The 25,741-nt window shown below is 30.1% G+C and overlaps 10 protein-coding genes across 10 annotated transcripts; 6 read left to right on the forward strand and 4 right to left on the reverse strand.

Annotated features, from left to right (window-relative positions):
- Positions 1-1,739: 1,739 nt before the first annotated feature.
- On the forward strand, positions 1,740-2,318 carry BRE4 (Bre4p; the record flags this gene model as incomplete). The annotated part of the gene is made up of 1 exon (XM_064859668.1): positions 1,740-2,318. One exon carries the CDS (start codon positions 1,740-1,742, stop codon positions 2,316-2,318), a length of 579 nt encoding a protein of 192 aa, XP_064713624.1.
- A 3,215-nt stretch (positions 2,319-5,533) lies between these two features.
- On the reverse strand, positions 5,534-7,192 carry MFG1 (Mfg1p; the record flags this gene model as incomplete). The annotated part of the gene is made up of 1 exon (XM_064859669.1): positions 5,534-7,192. One exon carries the CDS (start codon positions 7,190-7,192, stop codon positions 5,534-5,536), a length of 1,659 nt encoding a protein of 552 aa, XP_064713625.1.
- Positions 7,193-7,970: 778 nt separating this feature from the next.
- On the reverse strand, positions 7,971-8,975 carry IES2 (Ies2p; the record flags this gene model as incomplete). Its single annotated transcript, XM_064859670.1, has 1 exon — positions 7,971-8,975. The coding sequence occupies one exon, from the start codon at positions 8,973-8,975 to the stop codon at positions 7,971-7,973; it is 1,005 nt and encodes a 334-aa protein (XP_064713626.1).
- Positions 8,976-9,582: 607 nt separating this feature from the next.
- On the forward strand, positions 9,583-12,027 carry GYP7 (GTPase-activating protein GYP7; the record flags this gene model as incomplete). Its single annotated transcript, XM_064859671.1, has 1 exon — positions 9,583-12,027. One exon carries the CDS (start codon positions 9,583-9,585, stop codon positions 12,025-12,027), a length of 2,445 nt encoding a protein of 814 aa, XP_064713627.1.
- A 640-nt stretch (positions 12,028-12,667) lies between these two features.
- On the forward strand, positions 12,668-13,177 carry YPD1 (Ypd1p; the record flags this gene model as incomplete). The annotated part of the gene is made up of 1 exon (XM_064859672.1): positions 12,668-13,177. One exon carries the CDS (start codon positions 12,668-12,670, stop codon positions 13,175-13,177), a length of 510 nt encoding a protein of 169 aa, XP_064713628.1.
- A 369-nt stretch (positions 13,178-13,546) lies between these two features.
- PHO13 (4-nitrophenylphosphatase) lies at positions 13,547-14,479 on the reverse strand (the record flags this gene model as incomplete). The annotated part of the gene is made up of 1 exon (XM_064859673.1): positions 13,547-14,479. One exon carries the CDS (start codon positions 14,477-14,479, stop codon positions 13,547-13,549), a length of 933 nt encoding a protein of 310 aa, XP_064713629.1.
- Positions 14,480-15,304: 825 nt separating this feature from the next.
- On the reverse strand, positions 15,305-16,606 carry ADE12 (adenylosuccinate synthase; the record flags this gene model as incomplete). The annotated part of the gene is made up of 1 exon (XM_064859674.1): positions 15,305-16,606. The coding sequence occupies one exon, from the start codon at positions 16,604-16,606 to the stop codon at positions 15,305-15,307; it is 1,302 nt and encodes a 433-aa protein (XP_064713630.1).
- A 2,603-nt stretch (positions 16,607-19,209) lies between these two features.
- On the forward strand, positions 19,210-20,601 carry GUD1 (guanine deaminase; the record flags this gene model as incomplete). Its single annotated transcript, XM_064859675.1, has 1 exon — positions 19,210-20,601. The coding sequence occupies one exon, from the start codon at positions 19,210-19,212 to the stop codon at positions 20,599-20,601; it is 1,392 nt and encodes a 463-aa protein (XP_064713631.1).
- Positions 20,602-20,813: 212 nt separating this feature from the next.
- ADY3 (Ady3p) lies at positions 20,814-22,514 on the forward strand (the record flags this gene model as incomplete). Its single annotated transcript, XM_064859676.1, has 1 exon — positions 20,814-22,514. One exon carries the CDS (start codon positions 20,814-20,816, stop codon positions 22,512-22,514), a length of 1,701 nt encoding a protein of 566 aa, XP_064713632.1.
- A 684-nt stretch (positions 22,515-23,198) lies between these two features.
- On the forward strand, positions 23,199-24,380 carry URE2 (glutathione peroxidase; the record flags this gene model as incomplete). Its single annotated transcript, XM_064859677.1, has 1 exon — positions 23,199-24,380. The coding sequence occupies one exon, from the start codon at positions 23,199-23,201 to the stop codon at positions 24,378-24,380; it is 1,182 nt and encodes a 393-aa protein (XP_064713633.1).
- Between the last annotated feature and the right edge of the window lie 1,361 nt (positions 24,381-25,741).

The raw sequence follows: 25,741 nt of genomic DNA on the forward strand, positions 1-25,741 counted from the left end.
TTGTTAATAAACTACAAGACTGTAAAACAATCAACAATGTGCTACAAATCAAATAAGAAGTCCCATAAGTATAGTTTCTACTTATTCTGGTAATTAGTAGGTGTCATTTGGCACCAAACCTGAGGTTTTTTTTCGTTTTAGAATCGTCTAACTTTACCATTTTGTATATTGAGAACTATAAGAAGCTGATACAATAAAAATTTCATTTCTTCTCTCTTAACTAACTTTTTAATTATTTGTATCTCCTTCAAGGATATTTAACTATTTTCATACATTCTTTTGGTTTTTATTTTTTTTTTGTTTAAATTTCTAAAATATTTTTTTCGCAACTTTTTCTATTAGGTATTGAATATGCATATTCAAATACATTAGTTTTAAAAACTTCTTGGTCATCATCTACACTTCAAATCTAATTTATAAATTCTTTATTATTGATTTTATTATATATTCCGTCTTCAAAGTCAAAAAAAAATTATCATTCACATGGTCTTCATTGGAGAAACAAATTAATGTATTTTTTTTCTTTTTTTCATTTGCACATTATCTTCGTGATTTATATTGTCAGATAGAAACAGAGCTATTAATACATTTATCATTTTGAAATAGCCGAGTATTTATGATGGTAATGTACACAGTATTAATTGTTTTAACCACAACTATTCAAAGAGATTACTCCCTTAGTATTTAACAGTGCTACATAATGATATTTATTGGAACCAAATGAATTAAAATAATGTCCTATTAGATACTTACACTTCAGAAAAAAAGGAGGTAAATTTTTGTTTCTCACTAGAACAAAATCATAAAATCAAATCAACTCTTGCCTTGTATTTTCCATTAGAAAGATTTACTTTTAACTCATTCATTAAACTTTTTTGTATATTTCAATATCATAATTGTCCAAAATAGACTTAATATTATTGAGATTTTTCAAAATGTTAGTAGGATAATTCTAGATATATAAGATTGAATCAAATTTCCATTCATGATTAGCACCAACATTACATGATCCAGTTTTATGTACGTTAATTTTTATTTTTTTTAATTTGCTATGTTTTAACAATCTAAAGTAGGACTTAACTAATAGATTACTTATTCAAGGAATATAAATTTTCTTTGCTCTAGATTATAAGGAAAACTTATATAAAGTTAAGTATCTCTAAATAGGGTATTGGAAATATCTGAATTTTTTTTATTTCAAACTACTCTATATTACATGGTCTAAAATAAATCTATATCTCATGCATCTAAAAATCCAATTAATCTGTTACCACATGTAAATTAAGTTCCAACAATTATATTTTGTGTTATTATAAAACGAAATTTTTCATTATTTGAATGAATTATTGGTTAATTTAACATGTATGTTATTTTAAATCATAGAAATCATTAGATACAATTTTTTTTTCAAACGATAGGTAGCATTACTTAAAAACTTAGATATTTTAAGCATTGTAGAGAGACGGAAATGCTTCTTAAAGTTTTCTACAGTTTTTGCTCTTGTTAAAGAAGATGTTAAAATTATCAACAACATGACTTCTAAATAATAGTATATATATTCCGCAAAAAAAAATTAAAATTAGGATATTCTATTGAAATTGTCTGGTCCGTAAACAAAAAAAAGGCAAGAGAGACAAAGACAGGGGACATCAATAAACTCTGTCCCACATGAAAACTGTAGACATTGATACCTATTAACTCATATCTATAAAATATTTATTGAATCAAAATTAAACATAATGTTCAGCCAACGTATAAATAATAACGGAGTACGGTTGGATCATGATCAAGACAAAACATTTTCTATCTCTAAGGGTTCATATAATCATCAATCGTATCTATCCTTACTAGACTTAAGAAATAAGAATCAAGATCATAAACGACATATCAAACCTACTCAGGTTCCACATACTTTATCTCCAAACTCCTATACTTCTTCTTCTCAACTACGACTAAAAGAATTAACTGATAGTCATAATTGGGATGAATTAGACGATTTCGAATTAGAAGAGTTAAGAGATGGATTCTTTGATGCTATTTTTACAAAATCTGAGAAAAAATATTTAAATATTGATGATATATCTTATCTAGATTTTCCAAATCAATTTTCTCGTGCTTTCCATATAAAATCTTCTGATTTGACACTTTTCTTTGAAGATTTTAAGGTTCAACTGATTCAAAAATGGAGAATAATTATTAAATTTTTTATTCCTTTCTTCATTGCATTTGTATTATGTGTGATCAGACCTGCTGGTAGTTGGATAGGCCATGATAATCGATTTTTTTACCTATCGGTGTTATACTGCATCATCCAGTAAGAAATATTGGTGTTCAATTGGAAATAACAATATTTTCAATAATTGGAATGATATTTGCTTTAGGTTGGTCATCTTTAGCATGGTATGTTTCTACCGCAACGGGCCCTACAGCCAGTCATCAAGGTGGTATATTGTTTCAGAGTCTTGCTATGGCATTGACCTTTGCCATATGGTTTAAAACCTATTATCAAAGATTCTTATATTTTAGTTTATCCTTTGGTATAATTATTATTTTTACACACTCTGTATCATTAGTATTTTCCAAGCAAGATTTACATTGGTTACTTTTTAGAGACATAACTCTTTCCTATCTATTTGGGATCTTGTTATCACTATTTACTTGTGTCCTTATCTTTCCCCACAGTGGTAATGAAACATTAATTAATAATTTCAGAGATACTTTGATATCTGCAAAGAAATTTCTGGTTGGGTTAATTGATAAAGATACAGTCGATAATTTTGACCAATTATTTCAATTAAAACAAGCAATGATTGAATCGTTAACCATCAAACTATCAAAAAGTTATGGGGACTTTTTTAATCAATTTTCAGTGGCAAGATTTGATAGACATAAACTGAGAGAACTTCGAAATGCTTTGACTACATTTTATGGACCATTACGTGTCATCCCACTTCAAAACAAATTACTGGATAAGAATATGTTGATAAAAATATATGATACTCTAAATAAACAATCAGGTGATGCTGAAATGAATAATGGATACCCCACTATTCCTTTTACGGAATTTAATTCTGAGCCAGAAACACCTAGAACTTATTTAGGTAGTGTGACTCCTAGGCAAGGAATAATATTAGGTGCAAATGTCTCTCCATATGAAAATTTTTACATATCAATCATGCAAAAACAATTTGGCAAAAGCATTGTTGGATTGATTGTGGAAATGATTATTGCTTTGGAATTATTGGATGAATCGCTAACAGTATTTTTAAAATATAGCACAAAGCAACCTCAAGTAACTGAAATCACCAAGAAAATAGAAGATACTAAATTCAAGTTGAAAAAACGGATTAATAAATTAGATAAGACTTATAAAGATTTTACAAAATCTAATATTTTTTCAAACGATTTATTAAGTAATTCGGAGTGTGTTATCATGTTTGTGTTTTTAAGATACTTAAGAAATTCTTCAAAGCAGTTATTGGCGGTCCTAGATGCTTGTTATGATATGGGAGTAGGCATTCATTGGAGACTACAACGACCACATTATCCATTGAAAAAAGCTTTACATAGATTACCTAAACAATGTACAATTGATGAAGGTACAGACAGTTTCTTATATTATTATGATACCAAAAAAGATGTGGAAGAAATATTTGAAAGGGTGTACAATACATATACTTCCAAACATGCATATATTAAAAATGGTGATAAAAAAAAATCTTTAAGAGCTATTGATCATGATGAATTTAATCTTCACACAACTCATAATGAATTTCGTTACAAAATATGGAAATTTTCCAACATGGTTACTGGTTTCGAAATGAAATGGTCTTTAAAAATAGTTTTCTGTATTATATTTTTGTGCTTACCTACATGGTTACCTGGATCTTATAAGTGGTACCAAGAATTTCATTGTTGGTGGGCAGCACTTATATTTTATATGTTGGTTCATAGAAAACCTACGGGTGGGTTTCAAAGATTATTGATTAGATTAATCATATCCATTTTTTGCATGTTTTGGGGCTGGGCTGCATGCCAAGCAAGGCATTTCTGTAATCCTTACGTTATATGTACTTTTGCAGGAATTCTTGCTGTTCCAATGGCTATTAACTTATTAATCTATCGAAACCCTAAAACTTCTTTTGCTGGTTTAATTAGTTTCACTGTTATTTCCCTGCAATCATATAATATAGGTAAGGACGATTTAAGTACTGCAAGAATTTGGAAAAGTACATGGGTTACCAGTTTAAGTTTAACAATTGGTATCACCGTATCTGTTTGTATTAATTGGATATTTTGGTCATACAAGGCAAGAACTGAAGTGAGATTAGCTATTTCTTCACTTTTATCATATTTGAGTCAATCATATCAATCAATTACTGATAGATACTTATACAGAGACTTAGACGATCAACCTACTGAACTGTCATTATCTTTTGGATGTGTACGAGAAGTTAGATTAACACAAAATCTTGAGGCTATAAGAGGTTTATTAAAGAGAGCTATATTGGAACCAAATTATGTTTCAAATTTTGACTATACAAAATATGAAAAATTAATAGATTCCTGTCAATTATTAATGGAAAAATTGATCGAGTGTAGAATATCAGGATTATATTTCCAAATTTGGGAAAAAGATAAAAATAAAGATGCAACTAGAGCTTTGTTATCATTGAGAAGAGATGCAGCTGCATCCGTAATTTTTGTATTTTATGTATTGTCTAATTGCTTTCGCTCAAAGAATAAAATACCTAAATATTTGCCAAACACAATAATGGTAAGGAAAAAATTGTTTGATTGTTTAACTAAATTAGATGAACAAGATGAGAAGATGAATGAAAAAGTTAAATATGATAATCTACAAAAAAGGTTGTTTGCAAATAGAAATGAATTTTATAATGAAGTAAACACGGACAAAAAATCAACAGTTGATGATTACAAAAAACTACATTGGACAGAAGTTTATGGTATGGTATTTGCAAGTGCATTTACAGATGTCTCAGAAGCAGTTAATGATTTAGTGGATTGTTGTAAAAATATTCTTGGTGAAGAAACTTGTTGATATTGAATAAATTTCCATCTTATATATAAATGATATAATAGAACAATGAATATATATATTTGTATTTATGGTTATAATCAATGAAAGTTTCTAATTAATCTAGATATGTATGTACCAAAAGAAGGGAGTAATTCTTAATACTTTGACTTTTTATGCATATTATAGTTATTATAATTATTATAATTAGTATTGTTAAAACCATCCTTATTATTTGTGGTGTTCATAATGGGGAATCAGAATAGTTTTAAGTAAATATGATCAAATATCAGTTTCTCTTCTTCTCTTTCAAATAGATTTCTCATTTTTGTGATAAACGACAACACTATTTTTATATCTACTTTGAGAGATCCTATTATCTTACTTTTTACCAGCTCTTGCTATAGAATCTTGCTCATTTGTAGGAAGCTGAGGTAATTTTATACATGGTTAGTTACTGTGCATTTGTTGATTGTTTGTGTTTAACTCTATTGTTTAGTTTATATTGGGATTTACTGAATATCTAGGGCTTGTAACATCATCACCTTCAGGGCTTAGCCGACTATTATTTTGAATATTGGTATTATGCATAGCGTGCATCTCTGAATTCGAATCGTTATAATTTTTCTGAACATAAGCTTCTAAGGCTTCTACTGGACTATCAATTCCATGAATCTTTTGATATGCCCTTAAATTTTTTAAAGTAGACATCACATTACTTACTTGCATGACCCTCATTAATCCTTCTTGGGAACCACATACAGAAACATTTCTAAAGACACCAAAACAGGAACGTAACTGTGACATAGCATCAAAATTCGGTGGAATCTTCTTATCCTTTAAATCATTAGTATTTCGGTGGTTTAAATTATCGTTTATATTTTTAAATGTTTCCTTTTTGTAACTGTTATCATTTAATTTATTTGGATGATTGTTAGCAGCAGTATTCAATCTACTTGTTAACTCTGAGTTTTCACCACTAATTGAACCATTTGTGGATTTATTCTTTGCATTGCTATCATCAATGTTGCTCAATTTTCGAAATATTCTATAGCAACTTTGTTGATTAGATAATAACCTTTCTAATGCACTCCATTCGATTCCAGGGACAAAACCATGCATACAAAGATCACCAAATTCCAATTTCAATGAAGATGAATATATCCCCTTGAATTGTATATAATAGGTGATGTAGCTCGCATCAGCGTAATGATATGTCAAAGTTGCCTTTGGACAACTTATGAAGATACAACTATTACTTAAAACTTCACATTTAATTTGTTGCAAGGCTATGTCAATTCTAACAACACCTAACTTCCATAAAGTTACAAAGATTACTGGTATCAAAGATACTAAGAAATTGAATTTTCTATAATCAATATTAGATGTTTTACTGTATCTTACTGTTGCATATGGTGTAAACATTTCTTTGACAAAATGTTTCCAATATTCTAATTTATTCATGTTGTTACCTGCATTATTAATCGTATTGACCATATCGTGAAACTTTAATATTGCTAAATTTGAAATATATTTCCTTATAGGATATGAAAATAATGCAGGTGGTAGTGGTTGCGGTCTTAGTTTTTCAGCATCTTGGAGCATACCTTCTGAAAAAACTGTTTCTCCATTGTTATTATTAGTGGTGTTGGTGGAAGTTGAATTTGGTGACTTATACTGTGTTGGTTCATTCACATTTATGTATGGAGATGTGATGGATGTACCAGAAATTACAGGTTTCGACATGTGACTTTGATAAACAACTGGGGTACCACCTGGATTACTTACTGCTTCTTTTTGAAGTGATTGTTGTCCTTGTGGCGGTTGTATATTAGTATCTGTTTGTGGATTGATGGAATGTTGTTGTTGATGGCGTGAATAATTCGATATATTTGCATTGGAAGCGTCATTATAATTACGGTTAATATTGTCATTATCATAACTATTATTAGTCTCGTTGTTACTATTCCTATTTTTTAGATATTCATAAGAAGTATTCCCAAAATTGTTGTTTCTGTTATTGTTTGGTGGGAAACCTCTCATATCAACGTTATTCTCCCAAGAAAACCTACTCTGATTATAAATAGCCTGAGAATTATTGTAGGATGCGGTTAGGGGTACTTCATTATTATTGATTTGATTATTTTGGTTCATAATATTTAATAATTAAACCTGGATGGTGTTTATTAGAATGTTATATATTTGACTGTTTTTTTATTTGCTTATTTATTTGTTTCTTTCTTGTTATATTAGTAATTAATAGTTAAATAACTTGCGTCAAAAAATCAGGGATGCTATCAATTGAATAGTTATAATATGCTTATAAAATAAACGGCGCTTCTTGATATCTATCTATATATATATAGTAATATTTGTTGATACTGTTATTTTTTGTATTATCATTAAAAAACGTAAGAAACGATTCCTTTCTATCTATTTCATTTCAATTTATCAATTTGCCACAATCTTCTTCTTTTGTTTCTTCTTTCTTTCACTTCTTTTCCCCTTCTTTATACCACTATAATTGTATGTTTATCGTTGTCATTAAATGTGTCAGATACATCGCTGTCAGTTGTATTTCTTAACATTGTTAAAAAACTTCAAGTAGTTTTGCAAAGAAAAAAAAATATTTTTTTGTGTCTATTTTTTTTTTCTCGAGAAAAAGAAAAAAGAAAAAAAAAAAGAACAAATTCTCGAGAAATAAAACATCCAGACACCACAGCCAATATGTTAATCTTAGAGAGTTACACTAAAGAGTCGTGCTATATGATAGCGCCAGTAATGCCTCTAAGTGTGTCATATTTTGAATCATTATGACGTGCTTTAAGATGGTTTGGAGTACTCAATTGTGTTTCTCTAAAGTCTAAGTGAAATGTGAATGGATTTCTTTTTTAACCATCACACGAATAATATTTTTCCTTAGATTGTTTTTTCAATCTCGTGGACAGTAAAGAATCTTTTCAGCAGCAATTATTGTACGAACCATTCCATCCGTTAAATAAGGGCGTCTCGGTTTTCGAAAGATAGATGTTATCTGATTAGCATTATTATTATCATCACCATTAATGAATCTGTCTTTGTTTGTAGAAGCTTTGGAATTCTCATCATCATTACCTTGTTGTCTAGAACGGGTCTTTCCCGCACGTTTCTTCAGTAGCTTGTTGATTGTATCTCTTTTCTCTTCTTCCAATTTCTTATCTTTTAAATTCTTACGTTTACGTGCATTTTCTGCTTTACGTAATTGGATCTCTTCTTCGGTTAACATTTCTTCTTGTTTATTGTTTGAGTCCGAATAATCTAGGATATCTTTTAACATTCTAGAACGTACAATCCTTTTAGATATATCTGCAGTAGATTCTTTACTGTTTATATCTAGACTAATTGGATAATCATTAGTACTTGTATTTTCTTCTTCCTCCCCCTGTTCTTCTTCCTCTATATCCTCAACATCGGGCATTGGGGTTTCACTAACTTCAGGTATTTCAATTTCATCTTCATCCGTATCTATATCTTCTTCTTCTTCTTCTTCCTCAATAGCTATCTGTCGATTGTCCTCGAATTCTATTTCATTTTGTTTTTCTTTTTCTTCCTCTTTTTCATCATCATCATCATCATCATCCTTAATTATGGGAACAATCTCTTTTCTTACTGAAGAATTAACAATATGTTCATCATTTTTTGTATCATTGTTCTTTTTTGAATATATTCTAGTAGAACTTCTGTTAATTATTTTAGATTGTCTATTATTCAACTTACTTTTTTTAGTCACACTTTCTATATATTCTTCATCTTCATACTCCTCGTCGTCGTCGTCCTCTTCTTCATCTTCTTCTTCCTCTATATAATCATATGCATCGTCTTTTTCATAGACTGACTCTTCTTCCGATTCCTCATCGTAATAAGACAATTCAACATTATTTGCATTTTCCACTGGCATCGATGGATAATTGTTATTATGATTGTTGGTATATATCTGGTCCGTTTGATGTAAAGTTAGTCTAAATCAATTGGTGGTATCAACACAGTCTCTTTAATGTAAAGGGACTGAGGATACTTTTTTCTCATCTGCAGTCTATACTCTGTTGACGGTTCTTCTAAATCTTTCTTCCTTTTCCTCCCAAAACGTTGATTTGAACGATTTTCGTCTTCTTAAAAAAACCTTGAGGGTTGTTTAACACAATGAGAAAAAAGAAAAGAAACAAAAAGAAACAAAAATTAGGGTTCAAGTATTTTAGGGTTTCGGGCTAGGGTTTTATTTCAAGGGGTTGTTTTTTTTTTTTTTTTTGATTTTAAGATAATAAGCCATCTCTACAGAAAAGATGCAAAAGCCTATTATTAGTATTAAAATCAGTATTGAAATAGTAGTAATACTACTATTTATACATTTAGTTACGTATAAGAATATTATTAGATTTGATGACAGTTGTGTTCATGTCTGTAGATAATATATATATATGTATATATATTGTTATTCACTAATCTCTATAACCATAACTCTTCTTTTGAAGTGTTTCAAAACAAATCCCATTTTGAACAGTTTATAAATGACAGCAAGATTATTGTTTTGTAAATCGCAGGTTTATATTCATAGAAGTAAAGATGCTAGAGATAATTTAAATGGGTTTATTATTATTACACAGAATTATGAAGATGGAAATAATGGTGTTGCCTGTGCTGCAGGTCCCTCAGGATCTGATTCTCTTCTCTCATGGATTTCTATAACTTCTTTAAATAATTCACAACGAGCTTGGTTATTGAAACAGGAAGATAAATTGATTGAGAATGTTGCAACTAATTCATATCATTCAAAAAAAGTGATTAAAATGAACTCACAAATTCTTAATTGTGCAAAATCCAACTCTATAGGTTCCTTTTCTGTTTCATTGCATTCTCTTTATTCAATAGAATTCAGAGACCCAAGTCCTAGTGGGTGGTGGTACGGATCGATATTATTGCATTCTTTGTCACCAATAGAAGATTCTATCTTGCCTGTCTTATTCTTCCATGATGATCTATGTCCTTCTACCATAAAAAGACAGAGTTTATTGAAAAAATCCTTTGATCCGTTCGCTAACACTGGAAACGTATATTGGGGTGGTATCGATCTTAGAAATAAAATTAGTGAATTGGTGGATTTAAAGAGAACTCAGTTAGATAAGTCTGTATGGTTGATTAACGCTACTTTAGATGATTTAAGAAATTTTTCATCAGATAAATTAAACCAAACAGACTTGAATAGCACTAGTACTAATAATAATAATAATAATAATGGTTCTACTATATCAGATCAATTTTGGAAAAAATTTGAAGATACAAAATGGTCTGTTATGTCGCAGATCGCTAATGCAACTTCAAAAACAGGTTTATTGGTATCTAATTTAGTTAAAAGGCATCCTGTAATACAATTTATTGATCGAAATCGTGGAAATCGATATATAAAACAAATGTTAGAAAACCCTAGGGTTCAAGAAGTTCAAAATGATTTCGATTCAGCAAGTATATATTTAGCCAAATGGGCTCTCGGTGTTAAAGAAGAAGTTGATAGGTACCAGTTAAACAACCGATTGAATGATACATATCGGAAATTATTAACAAAGGATTTAGGGTTTGATATCACTGGTGATACAACTTTCACCCCATTAGAGATCAATAAAGCTTTGGAGAGAAGTTTCCCATTGACCAAAACTAAATGGGATTCATTTTTCGATTCCCAAGGTAGGCTTTGCATTACAATTAATGAAATAAAAGATTATATTTTCCATGGAGGAATTGATACAATGGAGTTAAGGAAAGAGGTTTGGTTATTCCTTTTGGATGTTTATCCTTGGGATTCTTCCAAAGATGAAAGGGATCAAATATTAGCAACTTTAACGGAAACATACCAGGAATATAAAAATAAGTGGATGTTTAGAGTGACGAGTTTTGATGATACAGAAGAAATGGTGAAGGAGGAAGAATATTGGAATGATCAAGTATTTAGGATCGATAAGGATGTGTTAAGAAATGATAGAAATATACCCTTGTATCATTTTAATACAGTAGACGGTAAACCAGATAAACCAAAGGGGAATGGAAATGAGGATGATTCAAACCCTGATAATGAAAACCCTGATAATTGGTCGATTAATAATCCACATCTACTGAGATTAAGAGATATTTTAAAGACATATAATGTGCTAAATAATAATCTTGGATATGTTCAAGGGATGTGTGATTTGTTGTCTCCAATATATTATGTATTTCAAGATGAAGTCTTAGCGTTTTGGTGTTTTGTTAAATTTATGGATAGAATGGAGAGAAATTTCTTAAGAGATCAATCAGGTATAAGAGATCAAATGTTGACATTATCTGAATTAACCACAATGATGCTACCACAATTAAGTGAGCATTTACAGAGGTGTGATTCTTCTAATTTATTTTTTTGTTTTCGTATGTTGTTGGTATGGTTCAAACGAGAATTTTCATTTAATGATGTTTGCTCAATATGGGAAATATTTTGGACCGACTATTACACTTCGCAATTTCAAATATTCTTCATGTTAGCCATTTTACAAAAGAATAGTCAACCAATTACACAACATTTAAATCAATTCGATCAAGTAATAAAATTTTTTAATGATTTACATAACACTATGGATTGGAATGATTTAATGGTGAGAAGTGAATTATTATTTATACGTTTTCAGAAATTAATGAATGTGATGGATAGAAGAACTCAGCAAAATTATTATCACCAACAGCAGCAAATACCATCTGGCACAGATCAAGAAGATGAAGAAGAAATTATAACAGGCATCACAAATGATAACGGAATAACTACTAGTGGTGTAGAATTACACGAAGTTGATTCAAATGGTGAAGAACATCCAGTAGATCAAGAAAATGAAAAAAAATATTCACCTAATAACAGCCCATACTTACAATTGTTACTTAAAAAGACTTTAATTATTCAACGGGAGCCACCAAGAACTCATGAATCAGTTAAATGATAAATGTAATAGTTAATTATTCAATGATGATTATTGATATTTAGTTTTGCAACAAAAATTTTTTTAAGGATAGTATAATTAAAACTGAATTTTATCCATGATGTCAATATAATGCAGTCCTGGTGAATTTAAAAATTGAGGTTTACACAATTATTTTTTTAATGATTTGTATTTATCTTATACTTCAATGTATGATACTCTCTATATATAGTACCGGTTATTTAAATCTCGCTTTTTTTTGTATGGCATTACCAATAAAAATTGATGGTTCTGTCATAGTAGTATATGATCAAGTTTTGTTTTCGGAGCGGGTTCTTCTCTTGGTTTTGTGCCTCTGAGTGTCTTTTCTACTTTTTTTTATTAATACTGTACTAATACAATATTGCATATTTTTGTTTATAATTTCTCTGTCAGCTGTAAGCTATTGATTTTTTTTTCTTTCTTTTTTTGATCTTTAGAAAATCCACTGCGCTATATTTAAATATTGAAATTGCATGGAAACAATTATTTTAAACGAATAAGATTCAATGATTATTGTGAGAATAGACATATTGTTGCCTCAATATTACATATGTAGACACATTTACACGATTATATATAAAGTAGCAAGCAGTCAGACAGGTTACACATTTTGAGCAAAATGATAGACACAATTCCTTCAAAAGTTATTAATTGGAGCATTCTTAATGAAATAATATCAATGGATGAAGATGATCCAGAATTTTCTAAAAGTTTAATTACACAATATATTGATCAAGCAACCACTACTTTTCATCAGATGGATGATCATTTAAATGGGGACAAGGACTTGAAGGAGTTGGACAATTTAGGACATTTTTTAAAAGGATCCTCTGCAGCTCTAGGTTTGCAAAGAATTGCTTGGGTGTGTGAAAGAATCCAAAATTTGGGTAGAAAGGCAGAAGATTCATTTCCTAAAAAATCAGAACTTTTGAAGACATTACCATCTACAATTACAGTTGAGGACAAAGATAAATGTGTGGATAATTCTTCTGAATCAGATAACAAAGAAACAGATACTTCTGGGGATGAGTTATATCTGAATCTAATCAGCCAGGCTTTAATTCAAGCTAGGATTGAGTTTAAACTGGCGAGAAAAGAGTTATCAGCGTATTATAAAACTGAACTTTAGGTCAATAATTAATTTATTTTATTACCATTTTGTACTTAATTTAAAGTTTTTTGAATTAGCACACTTTTGTCTTACCTAATATCTTTCCATAATATATAAAAGTGTGTGTGTATACGTATATATATATATAATAAATAATTTGAATAATAAAGGATAGTAAAGTTATCATAAAATCATTCTATAGGAACTTTGTATATACTATACTATTTTCATATTGTGTATAACATAACTATATATCTCTATCTTAAGTTTATCATATTGTTTGTTAGTATATATCATTAAATAAAAAAAGAGAAAGAAAAAAGAAAGAAAAAAAGAAGGTAGTGAATGAATCAATATTGATATCTTATACTTTTCTTGATGTTATTTTTATTTTATTAATTCGTAAATATCGCCAAGTTTACCAACATAGTAGCTTGGTCTTGGGTATTCCTCAGTAACATGTAATGCCCTTTCTTCTGTTTCAATACCAGAAAGAACTAAAAGTGTACCACCCAAGTTACCTTCGTAACCAAACTTGATATCAGTATTCAATCTATCACCAACCATACACATTTTAGACTTCTCCAATTTAGCATGTGATATAATACTGTCTAACATATTCATATTTGGTTTACCACAATAGATTGGTTCTCGTCTAGAGGAACAAGCTGCACAGGCGATGATAGAGCCAGCACCGGGCACAATATAATCTTTTTGTGGAAAAGTACAGTCAATGTTTGTACCAATGAAAGATACTTTATCTTCACCCTCTCTTAGATATTGCAAAGTCACTGCTAACCGATGATAGTTAACTTCACGGTCTAAGCCTGCAATAACAGCACGAACATTTGGGTCTAAACCATCCTTCAAAAAGGGTGATGTCTTAGCATCGAATGGTTCATTTAAACGGGGATCTGTACCACCTAAAGCTTCATAACCTAGAGTTTCTAACTCATCCATAATACCACTTTCACCCAAAACCCAAATTTTATCTTTACCAGGTTGTAATTTCAAAAAATCACGAACGTAAATAGCAGATGCAAAAGCAGATGTGTAAATTTGATCAATTTTAACATCGATACCATAAGCTTTGAATTTCTTTTGATAAGAGGCACGTGCCCTTGTGGAATTATTTGTGACAAAGTAAACTTTTTTACCCATTTTATTCAACTTGTCTAGAAATTCTTTTGTGTATGGTAATAAATAATCACCTAACCATAAGACACCATCACAATCGAAAAGGAATGTATCAAATTTATTGAAAAATTCTTCAGCTTCCTTTTTTGTGGCTATTTTAATTGGATCAGTAGAGGTAGTCATGTGGCAACTTGTGTCTGAAAAGTCGAAGAAAAATTGAATTTAAAGATAAATACTCAAAGCTGGTTCAACACAGTTAGTGAACTAGTTACCTATGTAATTGTATTTTGTGACCTGTTTATAGTTCAGTAAACTGTTTAGATAAGATAAGAATATTGAGGTGATTTTAATTATGCAGGATCACTGTTTGTTCTACAAGATGTTGATCGTGTATATTTATTAACGTAGATGGCTTGACTATAATCAAATTTAAAAAAAATATTGAGAGATCAATTTTGGAGCATCGAGAAATAAATTTACCTTCTTTTTTTCTTTTCTTTTTTCTTTTTTCACTTTTCTTTTGTTCTTATTGTAACACGGAAGTTGAGTCAAGGTTCAAAAAAAAGCAATAAGGTAAATATAAAAAACAGTTGGAAATAAATTGAAGGCAATAGTGAGATTATTTATTGGTATCCATTAATTAGTTAATATGGGTACAATGATCGTGCAACCGGTGATGTTTTATAACCTCGTTAGTTTTAGTTGTGGATAGTACTTACCTCCAATTGCAAAACGGTTACTAGATAACATATAAAAGATATTATTTTACCAGTTTAATTCTCTGTTTTAACCACAATAATATAGATACATATACATACAAATTACTTAATCGTAAATAATAACATAATTCTAAGCTCTATTAATCAAATGTTCGTTTTTTTTTTTTTGATTTCTTATTTATAAGGTTCTTATCTCTTCATGAAGTTATCATTGGGCGCTGGACGTAAAAAAGTCCAATAAAAAATAATGAATAAATAAAATGAAAATGAAAACTTGCATCCATTTTTTTCAGTTAATGTCTTTGTGAAGCATAGATTCTCTGCCTGGACCAGTACCAACCCATTCTACTGGGACGCCAACAAAATCTTCAATGAATTTCAAATATTTTTTAGCATTTTCTGGTAAATCTTCATATTTAGTAATCTTGGTAATATCTTGATTCCAACCAGGTAAGTTAACGTATTCAACGTCGACTTTGCCTAAAGTCATTAAGTCTTCAGGAAACAAATCTAGTTTTTTGCCATTGACGGAATACGATACACCAACTGGAATGGTCTCGAATGTATCAAGGACATCCAGTTTAGTGATGTTTAGACTAGTGTAACCATTGATCAAAGTTGAATATTTCAAAACAACTAAATCTAGCCAACCACAACGACGCTTACGACCAGTAGTAACACCGAATTCTGCTCCAATGGTTTGCAATTTATCACCAAATTCGTTTAGTTGTTCGGTTGGGAATGGACCTTCACCAACACGGGTAGTATAAGCCTTGACAACACCATAAACATCATTAATAACATGTGGTGGAATACCAAGACCAGTACAGACACCACCAATACTAGTGGAAGAGGAAGTAACATACGGGTAAGTACCAAAGTCGATATCTAACATTAAAGCATTAGCACCTTCGACAAGAATCTTCTTGTTAGCTTTTATAGCATTGTGCATGAAAACCACAGAGTCAACAACAAATGGTTTTAACTGTTCTTTGTACTGCTTGAATCTTGCTAATTCTTCTTCATAATCGTAGTCAAAATCACCATATCTTTGTTTTCTTGTCTCTAATAATCTCATATACTTGGATACGAAAAATTCCCAAGCACCAGGGTTATCGTTAACCAAATGATGGACTCTAAGACCAGAACGAGAAGCCTTGGTAGAGTAAGTTGGACCAATACCTTTACCGGTGGTACCAATATTTTTTCCATCTTTAGAATGGTCAGCTAATTCCAATTCTCTTAATTTATCGGTTCTTCTGTGGAAATCAAAGATTAAATGGGCACGGGAAGAAATGAACAATCTCTCACGGGCATTTTTTAAACCTTTCTCTTCCAAATTTTCCAATTCTTGAAAGAATGATGGAACATGAATGACCACACCGTTACCTAACAAGTTTTGACAATTTGGATTTACTAAACCAGATGGCAACATGTGGAAATCATACTTGACATTATTTACCACAATAGTATGACCGGCGTTGTTACCACCAGCGCAACGAGCCACAATGTCATAGTGACCGACTAATAAATCCACCAATTTACCTTTACCTTCATCTCCCCATTGGGAACCTAAAACCACGTTGACCATTTTTTATGTTTGTCCTTGTAGATTTGTATTAGTTAGAACTGTTCTCTGCTGTGATATGATTGCCTAAGATGTAGGGAACGTACGCAAATGAACTATATAAAGTGTCTGTGTTTCCTTATCCTTTACTTTCAAGATATAATGTTTTCAAGCGTAGATACTTGAAGATAGAAGAAAAAATTGCAATATGCGAAGGACATTACAACAATAAAAGTTGTTTAGCTTTATAAATTTATTGTGATTCGGAGAGAGAAAAAGCAAGAATTATAACACAACAAAAGGCATGTGGAAAATGTGAGATGTCTACGAATTCAAAGAAACATGGGTATCGAACTGATATATATATATATATTTATATTTAGTTACTTAGTCATTTACATATATGTAAACAAATTATATCCATGTTTCCAATTACCCTATTTGGATGCAATGTTATAGACCGTATGATGGTACTATTTATTATTGAATTTAATCTCAAATTAAAAAAGAAGATCATGTAATTTTTTTGGGTTATTAACTGTCTCGAGTAACTTTTGGAAACAAAAGAATCTGATACCAATTACAAAAAAAAAGAAATGAAAAGAGTCAAACTTTATTGTCATCAGATATATAGGTCTTTGATGCATTTTCTTCATTTAGTATGCATTTTTCAAGAATGCATGTAGGGCTGGACAGTAATTTTATGTCACCACCCCGCACTTAATCAGAGGAGTGTCGTACAAGTTGTTCAATAAAGAAACAAAACCCTTATCATCCGACGATTTTACAACGCGTGTTTTCAGTTTTCCATCTTTCCATTTAGGTAGGGCAGGGAAAATTTTCATTGCGTAAAAATTAAATAGACCGAATATTGTAATAATAACATAAATTAATAATGTTGACAAAAAAAAATGAGTACCCCGTTCTGGTCCAATCTTATTATATTCTTTCTTTTTTCATTTTTTTTTATTGAACGTCTATCTTATTTTCTTTCTTTCTTTTGGAGTTAGGAAATTTTTGATAAAAAAGTAAAAAAAAAAAAAAAGAAAAAGGAAAAGAAAAAGAAAAAGAAAATGTTAGGGTGGTTTCTAACTGGGGAATAATAACAATAGAAGAGGGTCAAGTTTCTAGTTAAATGTAAGTTCCGTTCAAAGTGAGGCAAATCGACTTCTCTGTACAAAGTATCCTACGTAGGGCTAGTTCATTTTCTTTTTAATTTTTAAGAGCGTGTGTATTATCAACCTTTAAAGAATTAGACACGCTTTAAAAAGAATAATACTCTATAAACAGAAACAAATTAAGTATTTATTCTGTTTTAGTAGTCTAGCGAAATTCAGTTGTAGTTGTACATTTCATCAATTTTTATTGATAATTTTTGTCAATATATATATTTCTCCGTTAAAGAAAAGAATTAATATATTCATTTTCTCCTTTGAAAACGCAATTGCTAGTAGAAGTAGGGTTGACTAGAAAAGTAGTACTCGAGCTTAGAATTTTGGTCACTATAAAAGAGGTGTTTACACCTTATACAAAAATATTCAAAAAAAAAAAAATTAAAACTAATATAAATCGTACTTTAATAAATTATTAATTCCACTTCTCATTTTGTGAAGCAGACAGAATCAATTTTCCGAGTAAAAAATTATCTGAGTAAAAAAATAATAATATATAAAGATTCTTCTATATTCGTTATTTTTGTTACACGAGTAATAAAAATACAGGACATACTGGGTAAAAAAAAAAGTAACTCAGTCTCTTTATTCCGATTGTTTGTTGCCGTGTGACATGATTTCCTCCTTTTGAGCTTCGAGAGAGTAGAGAAAGATTGATTGAATGGGAATTTTTATTTCTATAATCCTGATTAGGAAATACCCTATAAAAAATTGTTTTTTTTAATTTTTTTGTTAATTGACTTATAGTTGTGATTTAATAACACAATGAGATAAAAAATATTTTTGACATTATCTTGGGACAAGTCAGTACTATTAAGCAAACCAATACTATTTTATCTGTAGGGGAGGAACCAATTTGTTATAGTTGTTAGGGTTCTGTTTTCTTTCTTATTGGTAAAAAAGTGATTGTACTCACATCTTGCATTATTAGGCTATGTGTTTGTAAGGGTGTTAACGTTTTTTTGTCTTTATTGGTTAGGGTATCTTGAAGAATTTTTTTTTGATGGAGTTCGGCCTCTGCCCTCAGAAAGGAAGAGGAAGAGTAAATCTAAAAACGGAAATCTCTCAAGGGTTATATCCCACTTCTTTCCTTTCTCCTATCAGATTCCTCGAGAAATGATCTGGTGATGCAAAGGAATAAAAGACAAATACAGACAGACAATAGGAAAAAATTCGAGTGATAAAAAATATCGAGTTTCATTATTATTGTTGCACATTTTACATGAGTAAACCTTGATGATAATGGTGTCCTATTTTTTTGTTATTTTTTAATTGGCCAGTGTAAGACAAGTTGAATTATAAGGTTATATAATATTAATGGATGCTTAGATTATTTAACGTATGCGACGATGATATTTTTGATCAACTTGTTACTCGTTGTTCCATTTTTTTTCTTGTTTAAAGTAGGTTCCGTTTTTTTGGCGTTGTCTTTTTTTATGTAAAGCGGCTGTCGTGATGAAGTCTCAATACAAATTAACTATTTTCTATGGAAAGTTTATTGACATACCATCTTTAAAAGCCGGTTTTAGGATTAGAAGTAGTTGTGCTATTGGTGTTAATTCGGAGAGTGGCTCAATTGTTTTTATTCAAGAAAACTTTCATGACGATTTGCTTAAATTAGCATCAAATTGGGATCCAAACTTGAAACATGATGAGGTTAAGATTGTAGATTGCAATAACAATAATAATAATAATAGTTATGCATTTCTCTTTCCCGGGTTTGTGGATACGCATATTCATGCTTCACAATATCCGAACAATGGTCTCTTTGGTAAAATGAGTTTACTGGAATGGCTTAATGAATACACTTTTCCCTTGGAGAATAAATTGAAAGATCTAAATATTGCTAAAATAGTCTATTCTAAGGTTATTGAAAGAACTTTGTCTCATGGGACTACCACTGCAGCCTACTACGCAACGATTCACTTAGAATCTACAAAATTACTTGCCAACTTATGTTCTGAGTATAATCAACGAAGTTTTATAGGTAAAATATGTATGAATCAAAATTCGCCCGCCTATTACGTTGAACCTTCTACGGATACGTCAATAAATTTAACTAAGAAATTCATTGAACATATCAATAGCATCAATAATCCAAAAATTAACGCTATTATCACACCAAGATTTGCTCCATCTTGTGATAAGGATCTCTTATGTAATTTGGGTAAATTAGCTAAACAATATGAGTTACCTATACAAACACACCTTTCGGAAAATTTAAATGAATTGGAATGGGTTCACGATTTGTTTCCAGAATATGCGAATTACACAGAGGTTTATAATCAAAACGGACTATTAAACGAAAAAACTATCTTAGCACATTGTATTTATTTGAATGACTTAGAATTAAATACGATTAAAAGTAAAAACTCTGGAATTGCACATTGCCCAATTTCAAACTCTTGTTTATCTTCTGGTTTATGTTCTGTCAGAAAATTTTTGAATAAAGGAATTAAAGTAGGCCTAGGCACTGATACATCAGCTGGGTATACTACAAGTATCTTAGAAGTAGCTAGACATGCACATATGGTATCAAGGCAGCTTGCCTCAGTTGAGGGAAATGATGATTGTAAAATTTCAGTGACAGAATGTTTATATTTAGCTACTTTAGGTGGAGCATATGTAATGGGTCTACAAGATCAAGTTGGTTCGTTTGAAGTCAATAAACAATTTGATTGTCAATTAATTAATCTAACAGTGGAGGGGTCGAAGATAGATTTGTTCCCCTGGGATAAAGAAACTGAAAAATTAGAGAAGTGGTTTTTTAATGGTGATGATAGAAATGTACAAGCAGTATGGGTAGGAGGTCAAGAATGTGGTATTAGAAGTAAATCTTATCTATGATGAGTAAATAGGAGTTTATATGTCTAAATTTTTTGATTTTCACATTACTTTAAAAATTTGTATTTTTTTCATCGTGTTATATTTATATTTTGTTGGAATTTTCTTTTCAAGTACAAAAAAATAATCCTTGTTAAAAATGTCATCATAAAATAATAAAATAAAAAGTTATAATGTAGTTATTACAAGGTTGTCGAGACTACAAAAAACACTTCATGTATTTCGACCAGTTCCGTGAAAACAATAAACATTCAAAACAGGCTCTATTGAACGACGCTTTATATCTTTGTGAAATATATCAGAAACGATATTTTGTTGGAATAACCAATATTGTTTCTCAAGGAACATTGATCAAATTTTGTGACATTTTAAATTTCAAATATAAACAATATAAAGAAATGTTGGATCAACACAATACAATCTCAACAAAAAAAGACCTAAGAATACAAAAACCAAAAGACGACTTTGACAATGATAAGGAAAATTTTTTTGTGTCTGCTAAACAGTCTCCAGAGAAAAAAATGATATACAATGAAACCAAAGAAAATCGCATAAATAAAGAACCATTAACACAAAAGAATATGAACCCTATATTTATTACACAAACACCAGAAAAGCAATTGGATTTTCTTCTTCAAAATATTAAATCACTAAAGATGGATAATATCTCAAAATTTGACATTCAAAAGGATAAATTTCAACAAATTATTTCTGATTTTCAGATACTAGAAAAAAAAATATTTAATATTAAGGAGAACTATACTAAACGGATTGAGTTACAAATATCAATTTTTAATAAACACATCAAAAATTATGAAACGAAATGTAATGAGATTTTGCATCAAAAAAATAAACAACTTGAAAGTGCTAATAAAGCACTTCAAGAAAAGGAGATACAGCTACAAAAACTCAATGAAAGAATATTTAATCTTCAAAAGAAGGAGGATAAACTCAAGCAGATAGATTTGTTTACAATTCCAATTGGTAAAATATTGTTAGAATATATGAAGGATACAAGAAATGATATATCATTTGAGGTATATTTCAAAAAAAATTTCCCTAATATAACGTCGTTTTCTAATATTAGTCAGAAAGAAAGTTTTCAAAGTTTACAAAGAGAGGTTGTTGAAAAGATTGAATCACTTAAAAATTTTCATGATATGGATACAGAATTACGACATTTTATAACTTCAATAACGAAGGTAATCGAACAACAAGGAAATAGTCTAACAAATGGAATAAAAATATTATATGAACAAGTACAAAACTTGGATAATAAACAAAATTGTATAGCAGAAGACAAAAATATAGTTGAATCATTAAGCCTCTTAACAAATGATTATTCTAGACAAATTAATTTAAACAATGAATTAAAGAATAATTTAACAACTGTACAAAATATTTTAAAGGACACACAATCCCAATTGAAAATTGAATTAGCGAAGAATAATGAATTAAATGAAAATGTGCAACTACAAAATGTGACTCTGAATAATTTGAGTGATCAATATAATAAGTTACAAGGTGATTTAGCCCAAAAATTGAGATGGAAACAATTAAAGGGGATTAACAGAGATTCAAATAAGTCAAAAAAAGATTTAGAAAGAATTGAAATGATGTCTCATGTTGAATTACAAAACATAGTAAAACAATTGGTAATATTCTTAGATATACCAATAGACAAAATTAGAACACAATTAATAAAAATTAGTATATCCTTAAAATACGAAAGAAACTTATCCATATATTTTATCGGGAATATCAATTATCAATTGACTGGTCAAAAAATTAATTTCAACAAATATCAAAAAGAAGCGTTTCAACAGTTCCAAAAAGACACCTCATTAAATAACATAGTTCATCCATTGCAGACAAAATTGGATACTTTATTAGATGAAGTGCTACTGAAATTATGACACACCAATAAATTTTTTTACAAAATAAAACAATATATATTTGCGTACATATAAGCTATTTAGCATAGATAAAATTATTAATTTATCTATTTGCGTGCCTGTTATTGATTTATACCAAGATTAATATATAAAGTGCTGTGAGTTATACTCAGTTGCCATAGAGAGATAAGTTCATCACCTCGCGGTTACCAATGTAATTTTGCTAGCCAAAACATAGGTTTTGATTTTTTTTGTGAAATTTTTTGCCTCTGCTTTCTTTTTTTTTTGTTTTTTCTTTTCTCCTATCAAATAAAGCAATCTTAATCTTAGATAAAAATAACAAATTCAACGAAGAGAGGACGAAAAAGACATGTTGCTACTTCAATAGGAAGACTTCCATCAAGACTTGTCCTTTGTCATTACCATCTTCATTTTTTTATTCATTTGTCGTTTTAATTTAATTTACATTATTTTCATTGTTGTGTTTTAGCTTGATAACGGGAGAACACGTATGAATGTTATTCAATTGTTATTTAGAAGAATAAAATTACTAGATTAGATATCTATACGAAACCATTATTGAGAATTCAGTTAGTTCTGAATAAATCTAATTATCTTACATACAAATACAGATATACATACGTATAATAATAATAATAATAAGAAGAAGAATTTTTCATAGCTTCACTTAAATTTAGCAGAACAATGAATAATACTTTTACAGGAAATTCCAGCCAACTTTCTAATTTATCTAATGCTTTAAGAAATGTGAATTTACAAGATGATAATAACAGTAATCATGGTAATCACAGTATAGTAAATAACAATAAAAATGATTCTTCAAGAAATAACATAAATATCCAAAATAACAGTAGTAGTGTAGACAATAATAATCATAACAATAACAACAGCAATAATAACAACAATAACAACAACACTAGTAGTAACACTGATCCTAACAATAATGGTAATAATAATAACAGTAGCAACACTACCAATATAGACATACAACAGCAAATGCATCTTCGACATGCACAGACTGCTATAAATCAAAATAGTAATATTATTCCACAACAACATCATCAATTATCTAATGATTTAAGTCATATTGACAATTCAAGATTAGTGAGATTTTTCCAAATGCAACCAATATCTGGTTACACGTTATTTTCACATAGATCTGCACCAAATGGGTTTAAAGTAGCCATAGTTCTTTGTGAATTAGGCTTACAGTTCAACACGTTTTTCCTTGATTTTAATCGTGGGGAGCACCGTGCACCGGAGTTCATCTCTATCACCCCGAACGCTCGTGTTCCTGCATTAATTGATCATGGTATGAATGGACTATCAATATGGGAATCTGGTGCAATTTTATTACATTTAGTCAATAAATATTGGAAAGAGACTGGTGATCCGAAACTTTGGTCAGATAATTTAGCAGAACAGTCCCAGATCAACGCATGGTTATTTTTCCAAACCACTGGCCACGCACCAATGATTGGACAAGCTTTACATTTTAGATACTTCCATTCCGAAAAGATACCAAGTGCGTTGGAACGTTATACGGACGAGGTAAGACGTGTTTACGGTGTTATTGAGATGGCATTAGCAGAGAGAAGGGAAGCTTTGATTATGGAATTGGATACGGAGAATGCAGCCTCCTATTCTGCAGGTACTACACCGATAAGCCAAAGTAGATTCTTTGATTACCCTGTTTGGCTGGTATGCGATAGAATCACGATAGCGGACTTATCATTTGTGCCATGGAATAATGTTGTAGACAGGATTGGCATTAATATTAAAGTAGAATTCCCAGAGGTATATAAATGGACAAAACATATGATGAGACGGCCAGCTGTCATTAAAGCATTACGTAGTGAAGAGTAAAAGAAAAAAGAACAAAAAAAGGGAAGAAGACACTCATGGAACATTTGTGTAGTTTATAAAGAGAAATGTGATAATGAAATTTTATCAATAACGACTAAACACCAGCAAGTGTATAAATACATACGCGTACACATATATTATATATTATATATATAATTACACCATTACACAGTTATGCAATTACACAATTGCACATATATATATGTGTGTGTGTGTGTTCTTATCAATATCTAACTGAACAAAGAGTATTAGGACTGATAGTAGATTAATAATTACACGAAAAATTGTCCTATTTTCTTTCTTCTTCCGACCTCATCTCAGCCAAGAATATTTCACTTTCATACACACGGGATCCAGCATGCGGGATTTACTTGCCGCCAATCCCGATTTTCCGGAAAAACAAGAACAAGGAAAAAAAAAAAAGAAGATTAAGTGTATAAGAAATAGAAGAAAATATCATAGACCATTTTTCTTTTTTTCCCTCCTCCTTCTTCCTTCTCCATCTCTATTTTCCTCTAATTTGCTCACATACATACATACTTGCTTGCAGTTAGGGCTTGTAGAGAAGAACGTGATACCTTGAGTCCGTCCAATTTACATGGAGTTCATATATGAGAGGTATTTGTTGTGAACGCAGATTTACCAGGGTAAATTGAATAATAATAACTTGTTTTCCTCTATCCACTGATTTTTTTTGTATTTTTTTTGTCCTTTTTTCCCTCTCTGCTCTAAAGTTGTGTGTATTATATTAGTAAGAAAATAAGAAGAAAAGAAGATGCGAAGGAAAAAAAAAGACAAAAAAACAAAAAAAATAAAAGAAAAGAAAAGTGGAAAGAACCTTATTACACTTATACCAAGACCCAGACATCGCACCGAATACAAACGTCTCTCTCCTCTATTTCTCCAAGTCATGTGATCCACTTCTCTCCTATCTCCTATCTCCGACCCTCCACTCTTTTTCTCCCCTTTTTCCCCCTTTTTTTTTTTCTTCTTTCTTTTTTTTTTTTTTTACCACAAATTTAAACGACACCTCATTTTGCATTTTCAATTTTCCACCACAACGGCGAAAAAAAGAAAAGAAAAGAAAAGAAAAGAAAGAGAAGACCTTCAAACACAAAAACAACTTTGAATATTTTCAACTAAACTTACTTTAACGCAGACACCAAATACACACACACACACACACACACACATAGAGAAAGAAAATGAGAGAAACACATTACAATGATAATCTCCAAACTAATGGGCACACCATAAATATTATTACATAATCTCTTGGTTCCCTCTCCTTGTTAGATAAATGTTCTTTTTTGTTTTATTTTCCATCTTCTTCCCTTATATACTCATCTCGAATAACACAA

This window comes from Arxiozyma heterogenica (assembly GCF_036370985.1).
Source record: "Arxiozyma heterogenica strain weizmannii chromosome Unknown scaffold_26, whole genome shotgun sequence".
In the NCBI taxonomy this organism is placed as follows: Eukaryota; Fungi; Ascomycota; class Saccharomycetes; order Saccharomycetales; family Saccharomycetaceae; genus Arxiozyma; species Arxiozyma heterogenica.